The sequence below is a fragment of the Rhizopus delemar genome, genomic scaffold (genome assembly GCF_000149305.1).
Source record: "Rhizopus delemar RA 99-880 supercont3.14 genomic scaffold, whole genome shotgun sequence".
NCBI classification, from domain to species: domain Eukaryota; kingdom Fungi; phylum Mucoromycota; class Mucoromycetes; order Mucorales; family Rhizopodaceae; genus Rhizopus; species Rhizopus delemar.
Window position 1 is genome coordinate 485,475 of NW_027137840.1, and position 23,440 is coordinate 508,914.

At 40.4% G+C, this 23,440-nt stretch overlaps 10 protein-coding genes across 10 annotated transcripts; 2 read left to right on the top strand and 8 right to left on the bottom strand.

Moving 5' to 3' along the window:
• Nucleotides 1-1,132: 1,132 nt before the first annotated feature.
• Nucleotides 1,133-1,872, bottom strand: RO3G_14524 (uncharacterized protein; the record flags this gene model as incomplete). The annotated part of the gene is made up of 2 exons (XM_067669108.1): nucleotides 1,133-1,752; nucleotides 1,797-1,872. The coding sequence occupies 2 exons, from the start codon at nucleotides 1,870-1,872 to the stop codon at nucleotides 1,133-1,135; spliced, it is 696 nt and encodes a 231-aa protein (XP_067525209.1).
• Nucleotides 1,873-3,332: 1,460 nt separating this feature from the next.
• Nucleotides 3,333-4,689, bottom strand: RO3G_14525 (uncharacterized protein; the record flags this gene model as incomplete). Its single annotated transcript, XM_067669109.1, has 2 exons — nucleotides 3,333-3,658; nucleotides 3,708-4,689. The coding sequence occupies 2 exons, from the start codon at nucleotides 4,687-4,689 to the stop codon at nucleotides 3,333-3,335; spliced, it is 1,308 nt and encodes a 435-aa protein (XP_067525210.1).
• A 400-nt stretch (nucleotides 4,690-5,089) lies between these two features.
• Nucleotides 5,090-6,378, bottom strand: RO3G_14526 (uncharacterized protein; the record flags this gene model as incomplete). Its single annotated transcript, XM_067669110.1, has 4 exons — nucleotides 5,090-5,370; nucleotides 5,472-6,040; nucleotides 6,168-6,295; nucleotides 6,376-6,378. The coding sequence occupies 4 exons, from the start codon at nucleotides 6,376-6,378 to the stop codon at nucleotides 5,090-5,092; spliced, it is 981 nt and encodes a 326-aa protein (XP_067525211.1).
• Nucleotides 6,379-7,305: 927 nt separating this feature from the next.
• RO3G_14527 (uncharacterized protein) lies at nucleotides 7,306-8,786 on the bottom strand (the record flags this gene model as incomplete). Its single annotated transcript, XM_067669111.1, has 5 exons — nucleotides 7,306-7,323; nucleotides 7,410-7,806; nucleotides 7,878-7,971; nucleotides 8,019-8,605; nucleotides 8,749-8,786. 5 exons carry the CDS (start codon nucleotides 8,784-8,786, stop codon nucleotides 7,306-7,308), a joined length of 1,134 nt encoding a protein of 377 aa, XP_067525212.1.
• Nucleotides 8,787-10,752: 1,966 nt separating this feature from the next.
• RO3G_14528 (uncharacterized protein) lies at nucleotides 10,753-11,745 on the bottom strand (the record flags this gene model as incomplete). Its single annotated transcript, XM_067669112.1, has 1 exon — nucleotides 10,753-11,745. The coding sequence occupies one exon, from the start codon at nucleotides 11,743-11,745 to the stop codon at nucleotides 10,753-10,755; it is 993 nt and encodes a 330-aa protein (XP_067525213.1).
• Nucleotides 11,746-13,115: 1,370 nt separating this feature from the next.
• On the top strand, nucleotides 13,116-13,914 carry RO3G_14529 (uncharacterized protein; the record flags this gene model as incomplete). Its single annotated transcript, XM_067669113.1, has 3 exons — nucleotides 13,116-13,120; nucleotides 13,436-13,469; nucleotides 13,543-13,914. 3 exons carry the CDS (start codon nucleotides 13,116-13,118, stop codon nucleotides 13,912-13,914), a joined length of 411 nt encoding a protein of 136 aa, XP_067525214.1.
• A 775-nt stretch (nucleotides 13,915-14,689) lies between these two features.
• Nucleotides 14,690-16,270, bottom strand: RO3G_14530 (uncharacterized protein; the record flags this gene model as incomplete). Its single annotated transcript, XM_067669114.1, has 5 exons — nucleotides 14,690-14,707; nucleotides 14,832-15,812; nucleotides 15,881-15,947; nucleotides 16,015-16,192; nucleotides 16,249-16,270. The coding sequence occupies 5 exons, from the start codon at nucleotides 16,268-16,270 to the stop codon at nucleotides 14,690-14,692; spliced, it is 1,266 nt and encodes a 421-aa protein (XP_067525215.1).
• Nucleotides 16,271-16,602: 332 nt separating this feature from the next.
• On the top strand, nucleotides 16,603-17,086 carry RO3G_14531 (uncharacterized protein; the record flags this gene model as incomplete). The annotated part of the gene is made up of 4 exons (XM_067669115.1): nucleotides 16,603-16,626; nucleotides 16,712-16,797; nucleotides 16,902-16,911; nucleotides 16,997-17,086. The coding sequence occupies 4 exons, from the start codon at nucleotides 16,603-16,605 to the stop codon at nucleotides 17,084-17,086; spliced, it is 210 nt and encodes a 69-aa protein (XP_067525216.1).
• An 830-nt stretch (nucleotides 17,087-17,916) lies between these two features.
• Nucleotides 17,917-21,265, bottom strand: RO3G_14532 (uncharacterized protein; the record flags this gene model as incomplete). The annotated part of the gene is made up of 2 exons (XM_067669116.1): nucleotides 17,917-21,158; nucleotides 21,250-21,265. 2 exons carry the CDS (start codon nucleotides 21,263-21,265, stop codon nucleotides 17,917-17,919), a joined length of 3,258 nt encoding a protein of 1,085 aa, XP_067525217.1.
• A 558-nt stretch (nucleotides 21,266-21,823) lies between these two features.
• Nucleotides 21,824-23,137, bottom strand: RO3G_14533 (uncharacterized protein; the record flags this gene model as incomplete). The annotated part of the gene is made up of 1 exon (XM_067669117.1): nucleotides 21,824-23,137. The coding sequence occupies one exon, from the start codon at nucleotides 23,135-23,137 to the stop codon at nucleotides 21,824-21,826; it is 1,314 nt and encodes a 437-aa protein (XP_067525218.1).
• Between the last annotated feature and the right edge of the window lie 303 nt (nucleotides 23,138-23,440).

Here is a 23,440-nt window from a genome sequence, read left to right on the forward strand (position 1 = left end):
AGGTGAGAATACATGCCATCGCTTGAGAACCTTGCTGACCCCGGTCCTCTTTGACCGAGGCTTCCCTCAGTGTGGGTTTGAACTGCAAAAAAAGAAGGCATGCGACACACCCTGCTTGGGGGATGAATGGACAGTGAAAAAAAAGTAAAGAGATGGTTCTCACAGGCAGGGAGGGTTCAGAAAAAAAAAGGGGGGAATCAATGGATGAGGACCGTTTGGAACCATGGATAGGCCATATTCACAGACATGACATCCAGTGGGAAGGATGCACTTTATAACTTTCCTTTCTCTCTTTTCAACATCCACTGATCTGTCCAATGCACACCGAGTTCGATCCTCTCCGGGCACCATGCATGACCTACGTTCGGCAGCACACGATACATCCAATCCACCCCTTCTTTCCCTTGATGGATCTTGTGCAACTGATGAACGAGGGGCTCATTGACCTCGGCCTGGACCCGCCGGTCCAAAGAGATCGTGTTCGATGACATCCATCAACTCAGACACCGTACGGGCCGTGCTGTAGAGCCTACTCCACATGTCGCTCGTTTGTCTTTCCTGCCAGCCACCGTTGGCCTCCGCGTTCACCCGTCGACTGCCATGGTTCGGACTGTCAAAGCTGACGACGATACAGTGCCGATTGGCAACGTCTTTGGGGGCCATTGAGCCCACAGAGCTTTTCACATAAAGGCGTCATCGAAGCCTGATTCTCTATTCGTCCTCATTAGAACGGTCCATGGCATCAAGAAAAACTGACAAAGTCGGCCGTGGAAAGCAAACAGGATCGAAGCAGGTATAGGCTTCTGGTAAATTCTTGTATGCTTCAAGACCCTACACGGTCAGTTGTAAACCAAGAACAGTCAAGGTTTGTTTAGAAACCATCTTGCAGGAAAAAAAAATCCAAGCCAATTTTTATTTAAAACAAAATTTGAGTGAGCACGTCTTCATGATACTCCGAGGAAACGGAAATCGAAGGAATTTCGGTAACTGAAATAATGGGATAATTATTTTGAGAAGTCGTGTCTGATAACGTTTTCTTTCTGGTTTGTTTTTTCTTTCTTGTCTGTAATGTAATGTTGTAATTGCGAACAGCTGCATAACTGGAAAAACACCATCCATGTCAAATGGAGGTTTAGTCTTGGTGAAGTAGAATGTCAATTAAACTGATTGTTTTAGCGTAAACTTGTTCGAGAGTGGTTGGAGAAACAATACGTGAATTAGAATTTCCGTGATTCCAGTAGAGATTCCAGAGTTGCCAATGGGTTGTGCCGATGATGGAGCATAATACGGCACGTGGAGAGATAGCAGAGCACATCATAAACCATTTCAGCAGAGAAAGTGTGATGCGGAAAGAACTGGTATAATACCTTTGTCCAAATCGCCCACTTCTTGGGACAATCGACTGTAAAGTGTCGGAGAGTATCATCCGCTGCACCACAGAGAGAACAACATGTGGGGATTTGAGGGTTGTACTTGTGGATGAAGACTTGAGTGGGAATGCGATGATGAATAGTCCTGTAGAACACTGTTCTAGCATTGGGATAGGATTTGCTGTACCAGAAGTGATGAATCGAAGCTTTTTGAAACTTATGAGGACTCTGATGTGAACATCTTGGAATGCCAAACGATACGCTTGTGGTGTAAAACGAGACCAACGGGTGGAAAGTCGAACCTTGGTGAGCAGAGGAAGTTCCGTATGAATATTCGTGACTAGAGAACTGGGTTCTTGCAGGATGTGGTCCCATACAAATTCTTTAAGAGTGATCGTCCGATGAGTTAGGATGTCTGAGAATAACTGGCGACATAACCGAGGGTTGTTGTAAAATAGTAAAAACAATTAAAGAAAAGGTAGAAACAAAGATCAAGAAACATTTTGGATACTATTTGAGACTGATCTTTATTTCAGTTTAAAGTAAAAATTATTCTAATTGAAGGCAGGTATTTATATCTTATTGAGTGAGTGGCTTGATATCTTCTATTGTGATCGTTATTCTGATCTTCAGGTACTTTAGCAAGTGTCATTAATTATGATTATGAAAACTTTTCATTTGTTCTTTTGTGTGTCTGTCATAGATTATCTTTTATTCTGGGAATTCCTCACTGATTTGAATAACGTTATTTTACGCGTTATTTCAACTATGTGAAAGATTAGCAATATTCCTGACATTGGATTGGATTTGGTTATTTTAGTTGATACTTCTTCTTACCAAAGAACGCTCATGAATACAATACATATTCTAAAAGAACATGTTTAATTGGAATTGATTGTATGATCTTATTTAAATAAACTTTTGCTTTATTTTAATTATGATTTTGTATTAAGACTTATATTTATTAATGTCAACTACAATCAGTTACTGTTCTACAACAAGGGTAACGAGTATATTCACCATCAACCTTGAGACGTAAATGGTCAGCCTGTCTGTCAAATATAAACATGGATGCGGTCAGGAATCTCAGGTGACGATGAGACCAGTGATCTGGTGGAGCGTTCAGAACTATATGTAACGGGAGATTAAGAACGGTTTGAAGGGGGATAGGACCCTGGAGTGGCTCATCTAGCGTATGGTTGAAGTAATCCATCGTAGTCAAAATGACCTCCCAAATGGACAGCATTTTATCGTATACTACACTTTGTCGAAAGGAAGGATGGACGAGCGGTAACAGGGGATAATCCGCCGAGTTCTTGAACAAAGAGAGATGTTGGAGCCTATATGGTAAGACAAAGGAGCTGTATTCTTTAGGGTCCATGATGTAATTCAGCCAATGTTTTTAAAGTACTTGGTATTGGAGGATGGGATCGAGGACGTTGAGACCGCCGTAAATATTTGATAAATAAATAATTGCCTGTTTCAATCGTGGAGACTTCTTTTTCCAGATGAATTGATAGATAACCTTTTTCAGAGAGGTGAAGAACCGGGCAGTCGGACGCAAGAGACGTAAAGTGTACCATATTTTGGATAAGATGAGTACATTCATCACTGTGACTCGGCCAAGGATAGACAATTAACGTTGAGAGTATAAAATACATTGTTGCTGAACTTTAAGTATTAGCTGATCCTCAACTATCTTGCGTTGTCGAGAGTTGTAGGGTATATAGAACCCAAGATAACGGAAGGGCTGCTTGGAGCCTTGATGATGAAATGTGGTGATCCTCATATCATGCAAGGGAGTGTCCCACGTATGATCCCATGGGCTTTGCAGAGAGAAAACCTCCGTTTTGTTATCATTAAATTTGGCATTGGATACCGCAGCATAGTTCCTCATGTGTATACTAGCGTGTCGCAGTTCTGTCGGATTGGATAGTAGGAGACAGACATCATCATCATAAGCTAAACATGTAATGGGTGGAACTGAAGATGAATTGAGTGAGAACACGCCCGTAGGGGAAGGCGAGAGTGAAATGCCATGGAGTTGAGGGTCTTGTATGACTGACAAAAGAAATGGTTCGAGAGCAATGTTGAAGAGCAAAGGACAAAGGATAGTTTGGATATACACGTGATAAATTGTGCCGGGAAATTGAATTTGACCATGACAGAACGCAAATATCCAGGATGTACCCTATCATAGGCCGTTTCTTGATCTAAAAGAAGTCCAACCCCGGGAAGACGGAAACCACGAGCTTGTTCGAGAATCAAGGAAAGGGCCATACCATGATCTGCAATAAACTTACCAGGAACAAATCCCGATTGGATTCAACAATTTACCCAAAGGGGGACCTAACCGCTTGGTAAGTATCCGCGTGAAAACTTTAGCATCACAGTTGATAAGTGAGATGGGACGCCAGTTCTTGAGAGTTGATAGATCACCTTTTTTCGGCAGAAGCCTTACCCTGAGGTCCTGCCACGTAGATGGAAAAACACCTTGCATTGCCTGATTATACACTTGGACACTCAGTTCTTGTAAGCGAGGATGACGAAATAGATGTAGTGGAAATGGATAACCAAGGTCATCGGAGCCAGGGCTACTAATATTGTTGCCATTCCGCGAGGCTTGTTCGATGAGATCCTCTATGGAGATAGGTTCGGTCAGAGACTCTTGAGCATCAGAGGATATTTGTCGATCGAAGTGGATAGAAGCAAGATAGTCTTGAAGTTGAGCATTATCCACTGGATCAGCCGTGTACAATTGCTTGTAAAACTGCCGAGCATATTGACATACTGTTGCTGGATCAGAGGAGGCAGTCGACGAAGGGGGATGTTCCGTCCTTTCGCTCGTACTAGGAGGATTCTGAGTTTCTTCAGTTGGTTGGAGAGTGCCAATGTATTGTTGATTTTCTCGGAGTTGGTGGACATTTTTCAGGAATTTGGCTGAACGCTCACCTTGTTCGCGCCATACCATACCGGCCTTTAGAGCTGCCACTTTGACAAGTTCAACTTGAAGCGTCTTGAGCATCTTTTCAATTTTGGGTAGAAAATGTTCTAACGTAGCAACAGGAGGTTTAGATCGAAGCAGCCGATTGCGTTTATGTTGTAGATGTTTCAGAGATTGTTGTCGCCAACAAACGTATTTGACGCCAAAGGTTTTAACGATTTTGATTGCCACCGTTTTGACGAGCTCCCATTGATCTTGAGGAGAGAGATCCGGATTGATAGTGTCCAACAGGCGATCGATAGCCGATGCTAATTGCTGTTGAAATTTAGGGTTACTGGCATCACCAGGATTCTCCCGAAAGAGTTCAGGTCCCATCTTTGAAGGTCCAAAATTAAAACTGCTACTGATTAAGGTGTGATCCGACCAAGTAGAACCCAAATAGGAAAGGCTAGATTCTGTTAATAGGTGTTGTAAAGGAAGGCTGGTATAGATATAATCAATGCTTGAATGGATGCTCGTGTTTCGTTGGAACGTTGGAAGACGATCCATGTCATGTGTTTGTAAGCAATTGTGAAAGTTTTCCTGCAGGTAGTGGACCCACATCGCAAAGGTTTTAAAGTTGCCAGTCCCACTCACGATGTCGCGTTGATAGTCATAATTGAAATCATGAGAGATTATCAGCCGATCCAAAGAAATAGTGTTGGTTAATGTTTGAACGAAGTTATACATATTTTCAAAGAATGATCGTCTTTCAACATTTGATCTGGCGGGAGTATCAATATTTAAAATAAAAAAAAGGTTCATAGAATTGATGTGGGTGTTCCACTTTACAGAGTAGGTAGTGATCAGAGGCATAGAGAGGACTACCATCGATTAAGGTTAAAGCAAATTCAGAAGAAAAGGAGACGATGCCGCAGTGATAAGTCCAAAAGGATTGTTGGGCTTGAAACTGCATATCGAGAGACGTTCGAGAGGAAGGAGAGGCATGAGTTTCTTGAAGAGACATAATATCGAATTTTTGTAAGCGTAGGTAACGAATGTAGGCAGATTGCACAGCTGTAGATTGGGTTTTGATTAGACTATTGCAATTTAACGATGCATAATTTAGATTGATTTTTTTCATAGACATAAATTAAAAATTTATACGTGCCTTTTACGGGACGACTGTGAGGAAGATGATCCGGTACAGTGATGATCATCTTCGCTTGATTTCACAGAAGCCCCTATTCTAGAGGTACGGCGCGTTGGAATAGAGAGGGACTGCGGTAAAGCGTCAAAAGTGATGGACCTGGGTTGATTTGCCTTTTCTGCTGGGAGTGTATCACCCATTATAATATCTACATCCACGATCTTGCCCTCGGAGGTGAATTCTTCAGGATCGCCTTCGTCCATGTAATCATCAGAAGAGTACTCGACAGTCTCTTCATTGGAGGATGGAGAGTATTCCTCATCTAGTTCCTCCCCCTCGTCTTCTTCCAGAGTGAAGTTAGGGTTAGGGGTAGTATTTTCGTTAACTGGGACCTCTTTGTGGTCATCATTGTTCTTCTGCGCAGAGACCAACAGTGCAGCGGAGGTATGTGCGACTGTGGGTAATGCGGGATTATCTGATGTATGAGTAGCCCATGTAGATTGCTGTGTACCGGAACCGATCGTGTTGGAGGCTGTCAAAACATTCACGGAATCTGAAGAGCTCTTGGTGGTGGTAGCAGAAGGGAGTGACGACTTCCTTGGTTTTTCGTAAGTTGTTTTGGCTGAAGGCTGGTTGGCAGGGGGCGGGGCAATCGGCCTTGCGATGGCCTGGTTGATCACAGGCGTAATGTGTCATGTTAGCCAACGCTTTTTTGCATTCATACTTCGTGTGGCCTTCAGCGTGGCAGTATCGACACCATGTCGGCATATCGGGGAAGGTGGCGTGACAAAAGCACCCATCCTCCTTCCAAGTCAGGGAATGGGTAAGCTTGGCGTATTCAGTGTAGGGATCCTGTTGAATCACAGCGTATCCTGCTCCCATAAATACTCGCCAGGTCGAATCGTATTTCAATCCAACATCTAAGACTTTACCATAATTTTCAAGCGTAGTTTTTAAATCCACTAGAATTATTGGGTGAGGTAGGAAAGAAATGTCTGATAGATCAAGATGAATAACTTGTCCTTCACCTTCAAGGGCCTTACAAGGAAGAAGGCGGACATTCAATTTCTCATAGAAAATACTTTCAGTAATGAACTTGGGAACAATCTCAGGTACAGGGTTCACTTCTATTTAACGGCCATTGTTGCCGCTGCCCAGAGCCTTAATACCGTAAAATGATTCTGGGGGAAAGTTTTTGCTCAGAATCTGTTCAAAATGTTGAGCATCTGTAAGCTTCGGAATCTTCGAGATGTCGAAAAAGTATGTGTTCGGTGCAAGAGAATGGCGCCAAATGCGTGTCTGAATAACTGTCGTAGTGTTAGGTGTTGATTCAAATGAAACTGTGGCTGCAGGATTTAGCAAAGAGTGTCGATTGAGTTGAATGTCACGCCCAGCTATATCAGCATATGTTGGCTTTTTGGGGGGTTATCAGTAGGAACTGACTCCGTCCTGGAGTGTAACGTTTCGTTATCGGGAAGAACCATGAATTGTTTTTTAAAAGAGTGTTCCGTGCCGTGCCAACTTTGTCACTATTCCTCTATCTTTTCAAACCTCGAACAATCTTTAATATCTCATTGTCTACCTAAAATTCAAACCCAAAAATATGTCAATTATTTTACAATGACAGATTTGTTTTAAAAATTTCTTCTTCCTCTTTTGTTTGTTATCAAGAATTGATATAACTGCAATTGCTTGAATAGCTTCAAAACTCCTTTTAATAGGATTTAATACCAACAATTTGATAAAATTTTGTTTTGTTCTAATTATATATTAAATACTCTACGTTTATTTCTATTAGTAGTTGAATTCATAAGTCACAAATCTTTTTGTTTATAGGGGATATCTCTATTGAGAACTCCGCTTTATTTAAAGTCAAGTGGCTATATTAAGATATAATAAAAGTAAAAATGGATAAGTCACAAATCAAGAGCACATGCACTAAAATAGTATCGGACTTTATTTAAACCTTTGCCAGTGGATTCCTGTCAAGTCTCAATTTCAAGACGATCAAGATCAAGGATCCCAAAAGGTAGGCGACACCTGTAAACATCTTGTAAGAGAAATAAGGTTCACTTGAAACACCCGTCTCAATCGCACTCGATATATTCGGTCCAAACACAGACACAATGTTAATCAGCAGCAAGAAGGAAAGACCCGAGGGAAACTTGGCCATGCCAAGTAAATTAGCGGAAATATTGGACATGAGTGCAAAATAAGATCCACAAAAGAACCCATAGACGACCATGAAGCCCATCAGTGTGTTGAAAGAATAAGCAAAGGTCCAGATCAAGAAGCTACTGAATGCAGAGATAACTGTAAAAATGATGTTTGAATTCAATTGACCTATACGATCACCTAATAAACTATTCCACTTGTCTCAGTACCCCAAATCCATTCTTTTTTTTCTTTTTTTTTTTTTTTTTTTTTTTTTTACCCTGCCGCCAAACGACCTACAAAGTTCATGGCTGAAGCGACCGAAACAAGAGAAGAACCTTGGGAATCAGACAGGCCAAGGTAAGAGGCATACGCTATATACAGAAATCAATAAGGATCACCAGCCTACTCCATCACTTACAAGGCACAAAAAACAAGGGAACAAAATAACCTAGCAAGGCAATATCCGATCCTACCGAAAACAGCAAAAAGTTGAAATTCTTCAAGACGTCCAATTGGACAATCTCCCTCAACCTCTTTCTCTCTCGCTTCTGTTCACGTTCTTTCACAAAGACGCAAGCAACGACATCACACGCAAGACAGATGAAGCCCATGATACGGTAGGTCCATCCGGAACCCAACCTTTGGTTGATGGCGGTATAGATAAGCGGAATGACCAAACCGCCTATCCCGGATCCACCTGCCACGATGCCTAACGCGATCCCCCTACGTCTCGTAAACCACTGAGGTGTCACGGCCATCACGGTGACATACATGCACGAGGCACCAATGCCAAACAAGACACCTTGGGTCAGATAGAGATGCCACACCTGGGTGGCAAATCCAGCCATTTCCATCGAAATGACAATCAGCAAAGTACCCACCATCATAATGGGCCGCACACCATAAATCGACGTACAGACTTGTACAATTGGACTCAACCCATAACTAAAGATCAAGGCCAACGTGCCAACAAAACTCAGGTTCACTAAACTCTTTGGATCACTGCTAAAATAATGTTGATGGTAATAATCCTGCATCACACCTAAACCCAAACATCAGTGTCCGTCCAACTTTCCCTTCTTTTTTTTTTGAACTACCCCTAAAAGAGAAGGGATCAGTCCATGTTCACCGATGTTCACTGCACTTACCAACTGGAGACGATACCAAAGCTGGTGATTTGAACCATAAAGGATCCTAGTACAACCCACCATCCATAACCTCCATCACATTCTTCCTCGAGCGATGTCTGATCTCTTTCTGTATCTGCTTGTCAATCGTGTTATTAAGCTATCCACACAGCATCCCCTTCATTACCGGTCACTGTCTTTTCAAGACTTCCATCGTCTTTTGTCCCACTGGATCCCAGTGAAACATCACTGCTGCTTTTTAAATTGTTTCCACTATAGGGCATGGCCTAAGATAAATAGAGATCAGCCGAGTTTCCTTTTCATCAAACCAATGGATCTTTACTTGCTTGTCCGACTCTGTTTTAAATGAAACCAACTTGAAATATCAATCTTGAATTGATTAAGAAAAGACAATTAAAAAAAAAAAAAGATTTAAATAAGGAAAACTTTGGGTCAAACTGAATCGTGCTTCTCTTCCTCGGAAGAAGACCGCGGAACTGAAATGGCACAGGCATAAATCTTCCAACATTCAGAATTTCATTAGAAATCAATGCGCGTGAAAAAACAACCGCGTTTTCTCACGACTGCCAGGAGAAAGCAAAGGAGGAGCATGATCAGTCTGTCCTCATCCAACCCTTCATTCAACAACCACAATGAGGATCGATCTGGAGGAGGACCGGTAGCTCTCTTTTGGACCACAGAATGGCATTGTGAAGGGGTATTTCTGTCTTGACAAAGTCCGATCCAATCGAATAGCAACATCCTACCTACCCTTTTCTTCATTTTCTTGAAAGAGTCCTCAAGAACGCGCGTTCATTCAGTCCAATTGGAAAAAAAAAAGTCAAATCAGTCGTGGGGACACGAGGAACATGATCCGCATCCAACCCGGCAATTCTTTGGTCATCCTGCCTCCGTGCCCTTGCACATGGGACGTTTTCTAATTGAAGAGATCCTCGGATGCTTTGAGGGTCCAATTGGATGCGAATACATGCCATCGCTTGAGAACCTTGCTGACCCCGGTCCTCTTTGACCGAGACTTCCTTAGGTAGGTTTGAACTGCAAAAAAAGAAGACATGCGACAAATCCTGCTTGGATCCTGCTTACCAACGATCCTGATCATACTTGCAATGATTGGAAATCAAATTTGGTTAAAGACCTATCTAAATTCAGCACCGTAGATGGAAGGCTTACACCAATCACCTCGTTTCTGTCGAGAAAGCAACGCAATCGATCCGAGGAATATTTTGACCTCCTCTCACTAGGTCACGTTAAGGAAGAAAAACTTTTTACAGCTCTCAGAAGCACCTCTGATCTCTCACTTGGTCTTTTTATATTCTTCATGGGATGCCCTCGTCCTGAACCGAAATTCAATTCTCTCGTTAGCACGCCCCTACCCGATGGCACACCAATTGAAAATTATCAACAACATCGTTCCGTCCTATTGACAACTAGTCTATCTTCACATTATCCTCGAGCCAGCAAGTCATCCTGGACAGAGTTTTGGCACGCCTCCATTCCTCATCCAGTACGAACCATGCTTTGGCGTCTCTATCATTCCAAGCTGCCAACACGTTCCCGACTGCACAAAATCATGCCTACTACTATTACTGATGAACGATGTGGCGCAATTGAATCTGATGAGCATCTCCTATGGTCTTGTCTACTTCAACAGCCTATGTGGGATACACTTTTGTTTCTTTGACCAGAATGCACATCTGACTTTTGACGAAATCTCTCGACCAAACCCAATCTCAGTCACAGTAAGTTTGCGCTGGCAACTTGATTCTTTCCAAGTCGTTGCCTGTGGTATACTATGCCTCTGGAGAACCCACTGGAAACATGTTTTTGATGGCTCGCCCTTTTGGCCAAATGAGGCAACTGCTAGAGCCTCTATACTCCTTCGTAGAATACTTTTTTTTTTATGGATGAAAATTTTAATGTTTATTAAAACTCATCAAAGAGTATAAGGATTAAGAGAGATACAAGTGTATTAAATAGTGACTTGTCGCGAAAATACAAAAGATATTAACATAAAGAACTGTAAGCAGATAGTTTCAATAGCTCCTTCTGAATTTGATTGAGGACAATCTCATCCACGACAGAAGTCTGTTCAAAGAATTGTTGCCAGTAGGCTTTCCAAATGAATCGAATGACTGTAGCAAAAAAGTCATAGATTGTAAACTTGTCATGATAGTGTAAGATGTAATACTTGGCTAATCTAAGTGTGGATAAATCCTCGAATATTGAGCTACAGTTGGGATCTTTGGGATTTGACAAGTATTTCTTGAAAGCTGCGTTCCACAAGTCTTGTTTTTGAATACAAGTAAAGAGCATATGTTGCTCTGTTTCTGGTAGCTTGCACAATTGGCAATAGTCGCCGTCTACCTTTGCTGGGATGATTCTATGTAAATTGGCTCGAGTGGATAATTTCTCATGAAGAGGTCTGTACCATACATTTCTTGGAATATGGTGCATAGGACTCCTGATAAAAGCTTTCCAGTTGTTATGACTTATATTTGTGATTTGTGAGTTTGAGTTGAAGCTGAACATTGTCTTTAGTTGACGATTCTTCAATGTTGTTATATTGATATCTTCGTAGTTCATCTGCTGAATGAATGAATCAAAGTTGATATTTGATTCAGTTGGATGCTCTTCATTGTCCAATTCAAGACCATGCTGTTCAGCTGATAATAAAGATGCAAAATACGGCTTGAAGGTAAGGTTTCCAGTAAGGATAGCATTTTTGATTTTTTGTAGAATATTGGGAGAGCCACAATGTTGTCTGCTTTTGAACTGTATACCATTTGAAAGGAAATCTTGTTCAAAGAAATGATATGCTTTTTGTGCTTGAAGGAACTTTCTAAACTTGAATTTCTCTTGTGGGTCTTCTTCACATATATCTTTGAAGAGGAGGATTAGACTAGTCTGTGGTGGTATTGTCAGGTCATTTTCGGTAGGTAAACGAGGGCAGGAGTCCAAAGCACTAAACATAGGGATTAGTGGATGGAGGCCCTTCATGTTACCGTATGATCTGGAATGTTTGAATATCAAAGGGTTGACGCGTGAGGGAGCATCAAAGGAAAATTGTAGAGTAAATATCAACGTCCCGTACAGGAAGTCTGGTATCCTTTGACGACAGTTGAACAGTAATAGATTGATATATCGAAACTGGAAAACCTTTTGCTGAACTTCTACATTCAATAATGAAACACCACCTTTGTCTTTCGGCTGTTCTAGAGTTGTCCGAGCAATCCTGGGAAACAGGTTGTGAGTCACGAATTGATACACAATAAAAGACATCTTATTGTAAAAGCTTTTTGGGAGACTTGCAATTCTCAGAAAATGCCACAACTTGGAGAGTATGAGTGTATTAGCAATGTGTACCCTGCCATAAACGGAAAGTTGACGCTGTGAATGAGTGTTAACTGAGCTTTCAAGCTTGCTGATGGTTTCTTTATAGAATATAGTTCGTTAGTCGTATGTGAACCATGTTGGGTATCCAAGATACTGAGTCTAAAGTAGAAATGGCTTCCTGGAAATCATCTTTGTCTTCTGCTACAGATGTACTGTCGGGCTTACTATTATCTTCTGGCATTTCCGTATCCATTTTTTGAAAGCTACTCAATATAACTGTCTCTTTTTCAGTATTCATCTGATCAACATTAGCGTTCATCACCCTAGAGCGGTGAGTTGCCACTTGTTTTCTCTTACAATTCCAAGGGGCATCAGGACATTGGGCTTTTAAATGTTGAGTACTCTCACAGATGAAGCAAGCTTTTCTTCTACGGAGAAGAACTGGATAATTCACTCGTGTATGATCATCAACATGACAATGGTTGCAAATGGGCTTCACATTGCTCCAGACAATATGTAAATAGTGATCTTGTTCCCAAGATGAAATTTGAGGTGTAAGAGGCTCATAATTTTTTGTTCTATCCTTGACAAGAGTAACATACCCCCTGCCATTACACCAACCACCATCCACTGTATGATGGAATCCTATTTCCAAAATGCTCCCATACTTCTCAAATAACCGTATCATCAACGGTTTCAACTTGTCATCCTTTTCATAAGGAACATTGGTGATCCCTATTCTGATCACATCCGAATTTTTATCCGTCGTTGCTTGTACTTTGATTTTTCTACCGAGAATCAAAAACTCCTTATTCAATGCTTCCATCTTACCTTCTTCATTATCAAAATTAACGTGCCACCAAGCTTAAACCTGAAAATTTTTTGACAATTTTCAAAAATTATAAACTTTTCCACAAATAATCCAACAATAAATCAAAACCATAACAATTATTATATAAACCTTTCTGAACATTTCTTATGGATTAGATTGTTAGTTTTATTAATAATATTTTCATTTTCTATCATTTGAAAACATGCGGTATTTCAAAATTTTAGCTGGCAGTCCTTAAGGGAAGACATATTTTGAAACAAATTCTTTGTTATACCGTATGGTGCAGGACAGAGAAAAATAACAGTCACATATTACGTAATCAATATGAAAGAGCTCGTACTTTAACATAGGTGCCTCTTCTCCCTTATTTATACTCTAAAACTATGCCTCCACTTAACGCTAGAAAACGAGCTTATCTTAAAAAACATAGGAATGAGACGAATCAATTTACCCCTCATTTAAGAGATCAACTTGAAAACAACAAAAGTACGCTACTTCAAGGGAATAAGTAAAACTTTGGAGGAAAGAAGTCTATGGATTGGACATGATCTGGAAGGTAAGAAATGAAAGGTGCACTGTGGGCTCCAGATCGAGTTAATCCAGTTTGCTGCGCTCTCCATTTTTTAAAGAATTGCCCTGATTTTAAAAATCAAAAGTCTGTTTTAGAGGAGGTGATCATAAACTCTGTCTACGTTTTTGAGCTGTATCCTAAATACCATTGTGAATGCAATTGGATCGAAATGTACTGGGGTGCAGCAAAAAGAGAAGCTCGCTTAAAATGCGATTACTCCTTTAAGTCTCTTGAGAGAAATATCGATTCCTTTTTGGATAAAGCCGGCGATCTAGCACATATACGTAGGTATTTTAGGAGATCAATGGACTTTATTGAAGCTTATAGTCGATGTACTGATGGCAGAGAAGTTGTTCAAGAGGTGAGAAAATTTGTAGAGAAAAAGCATTTGTCTCACAGAAAAGTCAGAGTGTCTTCAGATTTGGTATAGTTAACAATAAATATCATTAAAACTAGGCTTTTTTTTTCTTAAAAAAAAAAAAGCACCTCATCATGTCCACGATGTTAAAAAAAAAAAATTGAAACAAAATTAAAATTTTTCAGGTTTAAGCTTGGTGGCACGTTAGTATAAAGTAGCACGTTTAATCTAACCCAAAGGATCCTGCGTAGTTAGAGTTTTGCATACTTGAATAATGTAAGGAGTCAAGCACCTTTTTTCGAATGGGTTTCCTCTAACATGCAAACAACTTCAAGAGACCAAAAAACCACTTTTCCTTTGGAGAAATAATTCACACATTAAGTTATTTTCATAGTAGAATGCAGTTTTTATTTATTTATATGCGTCCAGTACCAAATATTAATGTTAGAGCATATATATTGTGGTGGAGGCAGAGTAAAGATCCTATATTTTTTTTTTTCCAATATGAGCATGGTGTCCAGTTGTATTTTTGCGCTTCCTATTTTTTTTTTTTTCCAATATGAGCATAACGTCAGTTGCAAGCAGAGAATCACGACGCCAAGAAGAGAGATCAGCATTGGTATCTTCATATTTGCAGAAAGATTGAAAAACATGCAAAACATTTTTCAAGTTGCTGAAGTTTGTAAGATAGGCAGGGACTTCCGAAACAGACATAGGGTATTGCACATGAGCCAATTCAGTCATGCAATACAATCCATCAGCATTTAGTTGAATTAAATAAAACGTGATAAACGGGCCTAAGAAATAGAGCCCATTCAATATACAGTCGTTTTTGCTTTTTTTTTTTTTAACAAAGACTTACCAACTATATGTATACTCATATTTCCTGTTAACTCATTTTCATTAATTGAATTTTTTCCAAGTGTTGCAAGCCGCATAAGATCCAAATTGACCAAATAGTGATCTCCTACCATTGCCTGACTCTTTACCTCTCCATAGCCCACGTTCACACCATCATCCGTTTGGTGTGGGAAAACAGTAATGATACAATCTGGGCAACCAGTAAAACTAACTTCTCGATTATAGTTGTCAGCGGGTTCAGTAAAAGTAAATTCCAGTCGTATATCTCGTTCATGATCGTCAAATAAAGGTTGTATCGCATGTATAATATATCTTGTAATGAGTTTTGTTTCGCGTATGTTTGAATATGTTGGATCCATAGGCAGAAATTGGAGAAGCTGAGATGCAGATACAATGAGTTTTTTATCTATAGGATCATCCACGGCATTTGCTAGGGTAAGTAACGAAGCTGCTGCATTGATTCGATTATTGGTTTTATTGTATACGCTTTGTGCAGTTTCAATGATTTCAAGCAAAGTTTCTCTGGGGAAATTGTACGTCATATTTAGGGAATCAAGGATGCTTTTGCGAGCTTTTTGGTATATTTTATCGCCAAAAAATGGGATCATGTCTTTATGGAGTCGATTGTTATTTTGTAATAAGAGAATTGAAGATAACGATAGGATGAGATGAACATCAGATTCCAAGGTTAAGTTATTGACTTTGGTGAAGTTAAAGACATATTGTTGCATGTTATAGAATCTCTCTGAGATATCAGTATGATCAACGTAAAATCGATTTGGACCCGGCGCGTGTAATTCCAAAGACAGTGGTGTTGATGTTAATAATTCATTAGAGGATGATGCTTCATCAGAAGTTGACATCGAAGGCGGACTGCAAACTGGGCAGATTAATATGGGTGTAGCCGTATCGTTGTCCTTGTTAGCGTCACAATAAATATCATTGTCGCTTTGTGTAGATCCATCTTCATCGCCATCAGGAGGAATGGGGTTGTTTGAGACATTACTATTGGTTGGATTAATCAATTGACAAACATGGGCAGCAGCAGGAGTAGCAGCCGTAGTCAGTATGTTGATGGCTTCTTCATAATATACGTTGATCGTTTTTTTCTATTTAGAAAGTTAATAAAAAAAATAAAAGAAGAAAAGAAAGAAAGAAAGAGAAATAAGGGGTTTACTCTGCGCATAAAGCTTGAGTAAATTTCACTCCAAATAACAGTATTGAATCGTTTCGATTTTGGTGGCCTAAATTAACACAAGTCAGATGATTTAATGAATACAAATATTTATTCCTATTGAATTTTCATTTCACCCTTTCTTTGTTTCCTTAACCTCTTTGTATGCATCAGCGTATCGATTAGACCATGCACTATGTAGGCCATTCATAGAAGTGGCATTTATGTCCATGGACCAACCAGGTATTAATTCCTTGTGTTTTAACACGAAATTAGAAAACCGTGAATTCTTGTGTCTTATATATTTTTTGAGATCTATAAGGATCTAAGAAAACTGTTGATTGTTATTTATTCTTTAGTCTGTTTCCTACCTTCCAGCCAAGGCTTTTCCATGTTGAAAGTGCAAATATGTCTTAGGAGAAAGCAGTTCTCACATAAATTAGATAGGTGGTATCGGCATAGGTCTGAAAATAAAAAATAAGTAGTCACGAATACACATTATACGTCACTTTTTCAATTACGCATACCAATAAATTTTTCTTTTTCTTCCTTTTCAGATTTATGGTAAAGGAATCTGCTGGTATTCGAAAGATACTTGCAGTAGCCACGCGTAGTTCAGTCTCCTGGCGCCCTAAGTGAAAGTGGTTGGGACCTTTGAGTTGCTGTGCATATTGGTTCTTAAGTTCCGTGTGTGTAGACCATCATGAGTAGCGCATGCCTTATTTATGTTTTTATTTAGAAGTTCAAAGGTAAGTTTACTAGTTGATTATTATCAATAAAAAAAAACTAATATTTTCTCATGTACGAGATTTATCAACACTATTTAGCTTTTAGATGTTGGCAGATTGGGCAAAGGAATCTGCTGGTATTCGAAAGATACTTGCAGTAGCCACGCGTAGTTCAGTCTCCTGGCGCCCTAAGTGAAAGTGATTGGGACCTTTGAGTTGCTGTGCATATTGGTTCTTAAGTTCCGTGTGTGTAGACCATCATGAGTAGCGCATGCCTTATTTATGTTTTTATTTAGAAGTTCAAAGGTAAGTTTACTAGTTGATTATTATCAATAAAAAAAAACTAATATTTTCTCATGTACGAGATTTATCAACACTATTTAGCTTTTAGATGTTGGCAGATTGGGCAAAGGAATCTGCTGGTATTCGAAAGATACTTGCAGTAGCCACGCGTAGTTCAGTCTCCTGGCGCCCTAAGTGAAAGTGGTTGGGACCTTTGAGTTGCTGTGCATATTGGTTCTTAAGTTCCGTGTGTGTAGACCATCATGAGTAGCGCATGCCTTACCTGCCTTGTTTATCAATTGTACTTTTGTGATAATTCCTTGTTTCTCTGGTCTTGACTGATTTCGATGTACTACTGATGGACACTTTGTTTCAGTTAGCAATACGATTATAATTTTACGCTTAATCCACATAAGCTTGACGACAAAGTCAATACTTTAGTCGGAATATTAATTTTTCTCTTGGCGTCGTGATTCTCTGCTTGCAACTGGACACCATGCTCATATTGGAAAAAAAAAATATAGGATCTTTACTCTGCCTCCACCACAATATATATGCTCTAACATTAATATTTGGTACTGGACGCATATAAATAAATAAAAACTGCATTCTACTATGAAAATAACTTAATGTGTGAATTATTTCTCCAAAGGAAAAGTGGTTTTTTGGTCTCTTGAAGTTGTTTGCATGTTAGAGGAAACCCATTCGAAAAAAGGTGCTTGACTCCTTACATTATTCAAGTATGCAAAACTCTAACTACGCAGGATCCTTTGGGTTAGATTAAACGTGCTACTTTATACTAGGTTAGACGCTTATAAAAAGAGATCGGAGGGTTTTTTTTTTATGGATGAAAATTTTAATGTTTATTAAAACTCATCAAAGAGTATAAGGATTATTTTTTTTTGTAGGGGCTAGAAAGCCAGTTTTATTAAAATAAATAAATGAACAAAGTCACGTGTTAGACAGCGGTGAACTTCTTGACTTCGGATAGACAAAAGGAAAATTAATCAACTTGAAGATGTGCGAGTATTATACTAGTGAGTGCAGTGCATTAGATCGCATTGATGCAATCGTAAGCAAAATTTGGTTATGAACAATAGTGGGATCAAAAGGAACGTCGTCGAATATAAATCGCCAATGTGCCTTCCATATCCCAAGAAAAGTGCAACCGACGATAGTGTCATTTTGGATGAATCGAAGTTTCTGTCGAGGAAAGGTCAGATTGTAAAAAGCTTGACGGATAGCGGACAGCTCGACGTCCACAACACCAAAAAACTGACACCAAATCAAACGCCAGATGGTGAGCTTCTTGGGGCATAAAAAAAGAAAATGGTCAGGATCTTCCATAACATCAACAGGAGCACATAGCCGGCAAGAAGATCCACAAAGATCAGGAATCATCTTGTGAATGACTGCTGCACTTGGTAGTTTATGGTGAAGGAGGCGATACCAAGGGTTGCGAATAGCCAAAGGAACATCCATACTCCAGAACCGTTTCCAGAAGGAGACAGGTCTCAAGGAGTTTGTAGGAGAAGAAATGGAATGTGCCAGTGTGTCTAAACGCTTCTTTCGGAAGTATTTAGGCATGATTATAAGAGTCTGTTGATCAATAGCGGGTTCTACCAGAGATCGGCAGAAGTTATCAAAAGACAGCTGTCCAAATGAATGGAAATCAGAATTCGATGTCAATGGTAAGCACAGGCGCGCGAAAAATGGTAAGAGAATAACATCGCCCGATTGTATCCAGCGTAAAAACTTCAGAATTCGATAGCGACCAATAGGAAGGGAGTCGGAAGATCGAGGAGACAAGCATAGAATCTCATGATTATAGAAGAAAGCATCTTGAACAAGAAGAGAGTCAAAAGTATTTTGTACTTTAGTATGAATTTGTGTGGACCACGAAACCACCGCAGACAAAGGCAAAGATAAGCAAAATATCGGCGATAAATGAGGGGCTTGGTCCAGAGGGACGTTCAGTTTATCCAAAATTAAAGCTTTTCCAAATAAAGCGTCAAAAGCACGATATAGGATAGAACAGATGCCTGGTCGACGTGAGTGTAGAAGACCTCGACGCAATGCCGGGAAGATGAACGGGAATCGTTGATCAAGGATTGGTACAGTAGATAGGCTAATCATGTGGGCCCCAAGCCATTGAGACACTATCGATGAGGGTCTTGCTTCCTGTAGTAGAGGTGTAAGCCATCTAAATTGCAGAGCCAGTTGTTGCACAGACGGATTGAGAATGCCCAGACCGCCTTTTTGAAGTGGAAATTGAAGTACATCAAAAGCGATAGGGGGAAAGATTCGAAACATAAGGAAGTCCCTGGAGATTTGGCCAATCTTACCAAGGATGCGCTGTGGTATCCAAGTAACTCGTAATATGTGCCAAAGGGTCGACAATATTAGAGTATTAAGAACCGTTGCACGACCTCGCACCGACAGTTGACGTTGTTTATGAATATCACAAGCGCGACTAATTGTTTGAACAAGGCGTTCTTGAAAAAAATTTCCTTGAGAAGCTGAGAATATCAAGGGATAACCTAGATATGTCAAAGGAACAGGATCGTTTCGGTCGTGCCATTTCGAGATACCGTAAGATTGTAGTGCAGGCAACCAATGAGCGTGTGGACGACCAGAGACAGAGAAGGCTACCGTCTTATCATAATTCATTTTGGCGTTAGAAGCTCGATTATAGCAACTGATAAGTTGTTGTACTTCAGCTAAATCATAGACATCTTTTAGAAAAATTAACAGATCATCAGCATAAGCTAGGACCCTTAGCGGAGGTAGCGTAAATGAATCGAGATACGGACGAGAAATATTTGGTGGGAGGAAACCTTGAATTCGATCAGAATGAATGATGGATTTAATGAGAGGTTCCATGACCAAATTAAATAATAATGGACTAATGGGATCGCCTTGCCGCAAACCACGACCAAGAGGAACTGGTTGAGTAAGATAGCCATTCACATTGACTTTCATAGAAGTACCAAAAAAGAGACTAGAGATTGAGTCAATAAAGCCCATTGGGAATCCGAAGCGTGTTAAAATGGCTCGAAGATAGGTAGGATGCACTCGATCATAGGCTTTCTCCTGATCGCATAGCAAACCGACCTCATCCGATTGACGAGCTGATGCTTGTTCGCATGCAATTTGAGCCAAAGCACTGTTGTCAGCAATAAACCTTTCCTTCATAAACCCACTCTGATTAGGGGATATCAGAGGAGAGATGATGGAAGCAAGCCGAGTATTGAGCAGACGAGTGAAGATTTTGGCATCACAGTTAATCACTGTAATTGGACGCCAGTTTTTCAGTGAAGTAAGATCTCCTTTTTTTGGCAATAGACAAACGCTGGTTTCTAACCAAGAAGGCGGGAAGAGGCTCTTGGATAAGGCATCATTAAACACTCGAACGATGAGTTCAGTGTACTGGGGTTGTTGAAAAAGCAAGTTCAAAAACACATATGACAGCCCGTCAGGGCCAGGACTACTGGACTTGGGGGCTCGAGATCCTTGCGCAACAATTTCATCAATATCAAAAGGAGACATTAGGAAATTGGCATCAGATTCATGGAGACTACAAGCATCTGGAATATGAGAGACCATTCGTTCCACTGAGTCTAGGCATATAGGCTCGGTCGCATAGAGATTGGCGTAAAAGTGTTGTGTTACTTCCAACATTTGCTCCTGATTAGAGCAGATGTCGCCCGTGGCGGGATTTCGCAGCATTGGGACTGATCGTTGGGCTTGTCGAGCTGACGCAGATTTCTTGAGGTATCCGGCATCAGTTTCCCCGCGTTCCCTCCAAGTACGTTCAGCTTTCAAAATAGCGATTTTAACTGTTTCCTCCTGAAGGGTTTGAATTTGGCGTTCAACTCGAGGCAAATGAATTGACAGGATAGATGTGGGTATCGCTTGTCGTAATAAACGTTGACGTTTACGTTGTAGTGCAATCAGTTGTTGTTTTCTCCAGTCCACGCGTTGGCGACCATAACCTTTAACAAACTTCTTGATCCGCGCTTTGATAATATCCCATAATTCTTGTGGTGACAGCGATGAAAAGTGAATTTCATGTTCGTAAAGATTTTTCAGCATGCGATCAAATTGTCTCATGAAATCCTTATTAGCGACATAAATTGGGTTAGCACGCCAAAGCCCAGGTCCTGTAGTAGTGGATAGATCCGTCTGAAACGTTAACCCAAGAAGTGCATGATCAGTCCATTGAGGGTTGAGGAATTCGACCTCAGCATCGACATAGTGAACGGATAAATCTAGCGATATGTATAGATAATCTATAACCGAGCGAGTTGTATCTCCACGTCGAAATGTAGGTGTATCTAACCCACGTAGTTCAGATATCACATTTCGAAAATGACATTGTAAAAAATGAAGCCAATGTTGTGGATGACGCGTCGTTCGAGGTGTCGAAAAAGATGGAAGCGCATAGTTAAAATCGCCTGCTATAATCATACGATCAACACAGGAAAGTGTGTCGTAAGGTGATAGCTGTCGAAAAGTTAAAATAGTATCAAAAAATTCTGCGCGTGCTTTGGAAGACGACGCAGGAGCATAGATAACAAGGATATGAAATGGATCCATAGAGCCTTCAATGTGAGTTACTTTTGCAAGAATACAACGTGAATCCTCAGGAAGAGGAATTCGAGATAGAATGAACTGAGGATCGAAGCAAAGGAGGCCGCAGTATTCAGTCCACAGGGATTGTTGACAACAAAACTGCTGGTGTAAAATGTTTTGATGTTGAAATGAATCACTACTTTGATCGATCTCTTGAAGAGCGACAAAAGTAGGTGATTTTGAACGAATGTACCGTATAAGATGATGTCGTGAAGAAGGGTTACTAACCTTGAAAAAACTATTGCCATTCAAAGAGAGTAACGATAAAGCCTTACGATGATTATTATTATTAATCATAAAATTATAAATCTAGTATGGCAGGAGGCCGCTTTAAGCGTTCACTCTTCCGTATTCCAATAGCCGGAGTCTTTGTTTTCTTCAACCGTTTTTGAATAGCCGGTATTGTTGTTATCTGAACTTGAGATAATTCCCCAATCGTATTCGAGGTGCTGATAGCTACATTGGATGTTGCCCAAGTAGAATGGGTTGTGTCGTCCTCATCAAGGAAGACACTGTCATCCATAGTGATATCAAGTTCTGCCGAAGATGAGTCTGTTGATTTTAGTTCGGGCTGACTGTCGGGCAAAGGAGTACTGTCGCTCATATCCACGACCAATTGTTCCGGTGAATCATCAGAATTTTGTAATTCGGTCAAATCATCTGTATTTGCGTTCATGTCCACCATGATGGTGTGAGTATTCTGTAGGGAAACATCATTTTCATCAATGTTAAGTGGCTCAAGAACAGGCTGATCGTTAGCTTGAACAGATTGTTCTGAAATTTTATCCGATGTAGATGAGCTACTGAGATTATATTCCGTAAGATCGATGGTGGGTTTCTTCTTAGTCGAGCCTCGAAGTCTTTTGGCAGGCGAAATCTTATCTGGACATTGAACGCGGATATGTCCAGGTTTAAAACAGTAGTAACAAACTCTCTTGTTACTTGGAGCTTGCTTACAATTGGAAGCGCTATGTCCAAGTTCATGGCAATATTTACAATAAGTAGGCATTTCCTTCCAGTAAGCATGAATAAAAATAGAGTTTTCTGTAGTCGATGTTGTTTCTGGGTCAACCCAGGGGATAACGTGGGTCAAATCCAGGAAAGGGTCAGGTTGAGAGGGATCAGGTGAGCAATCTAGCACGGCGTAACCTGATCCCAGGAAAGCACCAGTTTCAGAATCGGTGACAATTCCAACATCTCGAATAGAGCCATAGTTGGACAAGGTGCGTCTTAAACCTTCCTGCAAATTATGTGGACGTAACCAGGGTAGACGTTGCAATGTGACTCGTCGAATGATCGAGCCCGGTCTACAAGCAAGTGTAGGGCGTATGATAACTCGCCCATCATCGAAGTGAAGGCCATGAGTACAAGCGGCTGTACGAAACTCATCCTTATCAAAGTTTACTTCCAAGTAGCGGTTGGAGCCTGACTTATGAACAACTAGCCCAACATAATCTTGGAACTGGTAGAATGCTAATTTATAGATTGCTCGATCTACTTCTTTACGAGAAGAAATGTCAAAAAAGATGCTACCGGGTGTTTGAGATACACCCCAATAGACGGTCTCAATTATTAATGGTGGTGGTGTATTGGAATCCGCAAGATCTGGACTCATTACAGATGAAGTGGTCAAGTTGGCATTGCTGTGTATCAAGCTTTCTCGAGTTTTAGCGGGACGTTGGTGTGCTTTAGAATATAACACCGCAGTTGTTTTTTTTGAAACTGATGTGGGGCTCGCTGGTGGATGAGCATTGGTAGTTGGTGGGTCACCTTTATCAGGTGGCTTAGCACTGTTGAGCGAAAGAACCATGAGAGTATAAGGATTAAGAGAGATACAAGTGTATTAAATAGTGACTTGTCGCGAAAATACAAAAGATATTAACATAAAGAACTGTAAGCAGATAGTTTCAATAGCTCC